At 33.7% G+C, this 7,001-nt stretch overlaps 1 protein-coding gene across 2 annotated transcripts in view; it reads right to left on the bottom strand.

The window, feature by feature from the left end:
- Window positions 1–1,287: 1,287 nt before the first annotated feature.
- Window positions 1,288–7,001, bottom strand: part of CSMD1 (CUB and Sushi multiple domains 1) — a 1,072,714-nt gene continuing 1,067,000 nt past the window's right edge. For both annotated transcript variants that reach the window (XM_014869526.2, XM_088162298.1), the window contains 2 exons: window positions 6,707–6,839; window positions 1,288–4,867 (listed from right to left, as the gene is read on the bottom strand). In XM_014869526.2, the coding sequence (XP_014725012.1) occupies window positions 4,708–4,867; window positions 6,707–6,839 (293 nt within the window). In that variant the 3' untranslated portion in view covers window positions 1,288–4,707. The remainder of the gene's footprint in view (window positions 4,868–6,706; window positions 6,840–7,001) is intronic.

Raw genomic sequence — 7,001 nt, 5'->3', positions numbered from 1 at the left:
AGCATTGAGCCACATGACGTCAAGGTCCTGTGGTTTTGGGTTAGTAATCATGCTGGAGCAGGCAGCAGTGTATTTAACGCAGTTTATTGGATTTTGAAATTAAATGCAGCTTTAAAAGAAGCATTTTCCATTTTGAGTAAATCATACCAATTGTTATGCTTTGATACTGTTTATGAATTCACTGCTGCTACAAAGATAGTAGATGCCAGCTGGAAAATGAGTACGCTCATTCTTTACAGATTCAATTGAGAGTGGCTCTTACATAACTGTATCCTCAACACTCAGAAAATATCTATTTTCTATAAATGGTTTCTGTAGAATCTGAAATTAGTTATACTATGCTGTGTTTTCCAGTAGATCACAAGAGGAAATAATTTTTTAAAAGCTGTCACTGCAATCTGGCAAAAGTGAAAAGAACAATAGCTCATTTTTTAGCATATTTAGAGTCCTGTTTGTGGAAGAGGCAAAAATCATGGCTCCCTGTCAGACAGAGCCTCAGTATCTGCTCTGATAGTGTTAGTGATTACAGTGTACAGCTTAGTGTCAGGATGGTCAGATCATTGTGAAAGATGGGAACTTTTAACACCTGTTTATAAGATATCATATTACCAGAAGGATGGATTGTGAGGATGAGAAAGGCAGCAAGGACATGCACACATCTTAGTTTTTTTCTAAAAGTGAACCACACTCATATACTACCACTGGTTCCCAAAGGAACAATGGGTAGAATATTTTTGAAGACTGACTCTTTGTTAAGCTGTCAGCAAGTAAATAAATTCAATATTTTTTAACATGAGTAGACACGAAACCACTTTTTTAAATGTTTAGAATTTCATATATTGATTCTGAAAACACTAATATATATGGCTAACTTTATGTATAAAAGCATTTTAAAAAGCATTTTTATTTCATTCAAAGTATGTACATTTGTGGAATTATCTCTCAGATGTTAAAATTGGAAATACCTCTGGCTCCATGTGATCCATCAGTTCCATTGGCAGGATGCAGGCTTGTGAAAGAATTAACCCTTGTTGTTTTGGGTTTTTTTTATAAAACAAACAAAGAGCTCAAGTCCCATTTTAAAATCTAAATCTGTAACATAACAGAAATAAATCCCACCTCACAAGACAGCGACTGATTTTTTTTTTCCCAAAATGCCTGGGAACATAAAATGGCAAGACTTAGATTCTATTGAAACATTATGTAATGAAAAATCTGTATCTGAGATTTAAAAGCATAAAAGGAAATAGAAAAAAGAAAGTTGATAAGAACAGGTCACACAAAAGGTGAAAATCTAAAATTAAATATTTAATTAGAACTCTGATTTTGTTTTCAAGGTAGGTGGCATTGCACAGGCTATATTACAGTCTTTTATGTTTGTTTCTTTTTTTTTTTCCAAAGAGAATACTGTTTATTTTTAACAGGCCACTTTAATATTAATACAAGTGTAATAGGATCAGAACTGAAAATCAGCTAAAGATGGTAAATTTTACATTATTGGGAAAATTACAATTTCTTTTTGTATTGTAAAAACATTTATTTTTAACAATTTACCTACATTAATCAAAAAAGTACAGCATATTTAATAATTTTACAAATTCTTCATAAAAAATATATCTCTGTACAAAAAGTTCTTTTGCACCTACTTCATGTCACAGCAGCATGTAGTGAAATGGCAGAATGGAATAGTGGGAATGAAAATTAGATTGACTTGGTCATTATGCGGGCGTTCTCCCCAGTCCCCCCCACCCTCCCACTTTTTTTTTATTTTTTAATAACAACTTATTTTGTTTACAAAATATTTTACACAAGAAAAAAAATTATTGCAGCTAGCCTGGAGAAAGGCAAGATGTGTGATACAAGCAGCAGTTTTTAACAGCTTTGAAGCACATAACCTGTTTTTTAAAAAAAATATAGCATGTATTATTAGCCTGTCATAATGATCTGGTCAACGCTGGGGGAAAAGTCTTCTGCATATATCTCAAAAGAACAGATTTCCTGGCTGCCATTACCCAGCACTGCACATCATCTTAAGAGTCTCACTCTGAAGAAGCACCATATCTGAGTGCATGCAAACACAGCCCTCTGTATATTAACTGCAGGAGAAGGAGATCCAACCTGAACAGAAGACTCAAACACATCAGAGAAGAAGAGGAATTTGAAAGGTGTGGGTAGAACTGATTAAACTATGACACTTTTGTTTCACTCGGATTCTGTGAAGCTCCTGTTTAATCAACACTCCAAGCAAACTTCTTAGGATAATTTGTGTGTTCCTTTTGAGTGTCCCTGATCAAAGAGCACTCACTCAGGATAAGCAATTGTTACATTACCTCCCAAAATGAACCACTGAATAATGGATTCATGGAATCTGGACTCTCTAATACAAAAGATCAAACCATTTAACTATTCTCTTTTTTCATCCAACACATTCCTTGGTGGTCATGGTGAGACAGGGCACTAAAGCATACACTGTAATGACAGGACTAGAAAACATCAATAATAGCTATGTATTTTGTTTTCAAAACCTTTTTTTTTCTCTCATTGCCACTATAGTAAGACTTTTAATGCAGTAATGTAAATTTTGAATACCTGTCAGAAACTTTGTTCAGACAAGATCTTCCCTTCCTGGCCCACTGCTCCTACAGAAGCTTTTCATTTGCCAAGCAACTTCCTCTATGCGGGGGAGGATCAGGACAACAACTTTTATCTGATAACTGTAGTTTCTCAGGAAATGTGAAGGACTCTGAGATGGGACAGCTAAATTAAACTTACTGCACAATAACTTCAGAACAAACGAAAAAGAAAGCAAAAAAACTACTAACAAAATGAATAAGGAACTGACTGGAAAGGATTATTTATTACATTTTCTTCAGAGTTTCTTGCTCATATGAAGAATATAACAGCTGCAGGCCCTACAATTATTATGTATTATATTGCTGGTATTTTTCATCTAACAGATGTAGTTGTTAAGCTGACCAAGGGTTACCTTTGAAATTTTCGTTGCGTTCTGCAACATTAGCTGAAAAACCTGTTACTGGGCTTTTACTACCTTTTTATTTTGTGTATAAGAGCCAGACCTACAAACATATGGAGTTCAGAAAAACTTTTCAACAGGCTTAGATAGCAACTGGACAACAGAACATTTTGAAATTCAGAAAACTAAAAGAAAATAACAGCATCAACAAAACAGCCCTGAATTAGAAGAAAAGCAAAGCAACTTTCCTGTTTTTTTTTTTTTTTAACTCATTGTGTATGACTACAACCAGATTTTGCTTCATTATTTACTATCATTTACTAATTTTAAAACTCGATTTATTAATCTGCTCAATGGTATTTTGTTTGTTTTCATTCAGTAAAACCTCTATTTCTATGCAAATGTTAATGATTACTCAAACTTTATATCTATAAATGTCTATGTCAAACTGTGTAAATACAAAAGCAGTAAGCAGTGTGTTTAAAAATTTTAAAATAAACAGAAAGCAAAGATAGTTGACTATTTCTTTTGGCTCAAAGTAGAAACTGAATGACCACTTTTTATGGACAATTTGCACTGGGTTTATTTATGCTACTGTAATGTGGTTTAGTTCCATGTAACATCAGAAAATGATGTCATATTAAAGGAAAAATGGAAAAACAATGCAAAAGGGAAGACTGTATTATGAGCACAGGCTCACAGGCTTTATGAGCTATCTAAAATAAATTACTATTCACATTTGTACACGGCAAGCAGCAATAGCTGCTAACCCCCCTGCTGTTAAATAGTATGATACTGACAGTGGTGATTGATGACTGATTTCAGAAGAAAACAATAGTGGCAATGAAAATTTCTTAAGAATGGGCTCTTGTTCTGGCTGAAAGTCCCCAGTGACTTGTAATCATGTTGACAATGAAATTTAGTCAAAAATTGACAAAAGAAATATCTTCTGTAGCACAAGATTTTAACAGGTGCTAAGCATGGGGGTCAATTTAATATTCCAAGTAAATTTATTGTGGAATGTTTTGCTTGGCAAAGAGTGAGTGAATGTCTATATACAATGGACAGTGTGTAGAAACCCTGTATATTTTTACCAGTGTCTAACTCAGTCAGCCATTACACCCTAGTGCAAAAAAATTGTGCATTATTATTTTGCGACATTAACGGCTGATTGGGGAATGGGCAAAACCACCCTATGAATAAAATATACTGTAAGTTTTCCTAATTTTAGCAAGATTTCAATGGTAAAGCATTTTCAAGTGTATGCAACCTCAAGGAAGGCCGTCTCCTCCTTCAAGAGAGCTTTATTTCTTCAGAATATTCCCGGGGATAATCTGTGGTGCTTTCATTTGTCACAGTACTCAAAGGATTTATCCAAGTGCCCAGAAGAACGCACTGAAAGGCATCCAGCCGCATACAAATATGAAAGTCTGAGGCATTAAATATGACAAATTGGCATGACTTGGCAGTCTTCCTTAAAGTGTGCCTTGGTTTGAAGCAGATGCAGCCAGGCATTTTGATCCAACTTTAAGATGAAAAAATATTCTTTGTCTGATCCCCCGAAGACTGACACGTTTTTTTACCAGAAAATTTAGCTGCATGTAGGCTGACAGAAGATGTTAAAGATTACAGCAGCAAAGCCAAGAGAAGGGAAACTGGTATATGGCACCAAAGGAATTACTGCTTGTCCATCAGAGGTATGGCTATGAATCAGTCATATTGGGCACTGAAGGCTATACCACTGTACAAACTGTGTTCAGAGTTGTATCAAACCTCACAGCCTTTGCCTCTGTGGGTTTTAAGTTTGTGTCATACATGGGATTTTCAAATGAAGCTTGTCCATTACTGTTTTCATGTCCAGCATACCCATTGTACTGTACTTTTGGTCTTGTTCTGGGGGAAAAAAAGACAGGAAATTATCATTAGCAATAATGGATATTCTAATATTTCCACTCAGTCTACATACAAGAGCAAGTGTCAATAATATCTTACACTGCTAGTGGTAGTAACCTTCAGATAAGTGTCTGCAATTCCAGTTATTCCAGGTTGGTCTCCCACAGCATGTCCTTCTACCTCCATAACTACTTCCAACAATAAACATAAATACTTTGCTAAATACCTTTCTCAAACACCTATAATCAGATTTATCAAATCCTAAGTGATATTCACATAAATGTTGACAAATCAGCATAAAATGATAGTGAAAACAGCCAATATTTTATTTTTGATAGTGTTTTCTCAGCATGAAAGAAATATCAAAATTTCAAGAACTTTCACATTTTTATGGAAGCTCTGTTAGAACATATAAAGCCAATAATTAAATGAAAAGTAGACCAGATTTCTTTTTTGTGCAGATTTTCTGATACATCTAATAAAGTGATATCCTATGATATTATATTTTACTATTTTAAACTTAAATCTCTTTGTATCTAGAAGTATCTAAAGAAATATAATAAGGGAGTTCAGTATATTGTTTTATACATATAGTTGTAATAAGACAAGAAAGGAGATAAAAGAGTGCAAAATGTAAGTTCTTGGTGCTTAATAAATATATCATTATATAACTTCATGAAAGTCAAATTCTTCTTATAATATTATTTTGCTTTGGATAGCAGATAGGGAAAGCTATCACTGAAAGATATCACTAGTAGAAATTGACAATATGCAAATAATTCTGTTACTAATAAATACTTTTTTTTTCTGCCTATGTTAATTTTATAACTACCAAATAATCTTAGAAGGTAACTAGGAGCTTTCCTAAGTAGAAGTAATTAAATATATTTTAATTTTGCTCAGAAAGATCGGGTTGCAGTCTTTGTTCCTGAAGTAATCCCTGTCAGCCAGATAAAAGGTACAACTGTGTAAAAAAGATTTAACAACTCTGGTTCTAATTAGATGATGCTAGTATGAGATAGGCACAGCAGAAACATTCATAAAATTGTACCCTAAGACCTCCAAATTCTGTTACAAAGAGCCTCTAGGGACATAAGTATCATTGCATCATTTTACAGTCTACTGCATCGTAGGGCACTGGTAGACCTCAGATTGTCTATGTGATTGCTTGCAATCACAAAATACTCTTGGTATCATGATTATAGAACAAAAGTTTAAAAAACATTTTCCTGTTAAATACTATTTTGCAAATAGTTCTCAGAATGAACAAATTTTCAGAAAATATATATCTTCTGATTTCTTGAAGATATCTGCCTTCAAACCATATTTCAGACAACATTGTTGGATTTATTCTAGTATCTAGTGACATATAAAAGTTTTATATGACCTGAAGTGATACCAGTTCGTACAGTGATCACTAGCTGACTCAGCACATACTGTAAGTAGTCATATTATGGGCTGTTTCCTCATGGGATTTGTATATTTTTTCAGCTTATATAATTAATACTAATAAGCTTCTTAAAAGAAGAAGCTACATTCAGTTTAATAAAGCATTAAAATGAAAAAATAGAACATGTGACCTCAGATGTCAATCTGATTCAGCCGAACAAACCAAGAAGATTGAGAGGTCTTTGCTCCTTAGCAGAGCAACTCATTTTTCAAAATGTACACCATTAGAGAACTGCCCTGCACTGAACTCCTTCATGGGAATACCTAGAAATACTTGTCTTTCTAGAGAAAAGATATTCTTAAAAGCTTTTAGCACTGTGTTCTCTAGCTATCTATCAAAATCAAAGCAAAAAGCTTATTAAATTATTTAATAAATAGAATTTACAATACCTGTGTTTGTAGAGGTAAAATGCAAACCCTGATAATATTAGAGCAAAGAATGGTACCAGGATGGCAGCTGCAACTGAACTGCTGTTTGTACCGTAATAGTGATTTGAAAGGTCTGTGTCTGCACTTAAAGGACCTGAAATGAAACAAAAGGGAGAGAAATAAAATTTCCAGATTATCTATGTGGAGAAATAAAATTCCCATATTATCCAGCTACTCTACCAATGTTCTTTTTATTCAAGAGTTAAAGAAGATGATGTCTTGATAAAATAATTCTATTTAAAAACTTGAAATAAAT

The sequence above is a fragment of the Sturnus vulgaris genome, chromosome 3 (genome assembly GCF_052056855.1).
Source record: "Sturnus vulgaris isolate bStuVul1 chromosome 3, bStuVul1.hap1, whole genome shotgun sequence".
Taxonomy (NCBI): domain Eukaryota; kingdom Metazoa; phylum Chordata; class Aves; order Passeriformes; family Sturnidae; genus Sturnus; species Sturnus vulgaris.
Note: the sequence above shows the minus strand (reverse complement) of the source record. Positions and strands in the feature narration are given on the sequence as shown.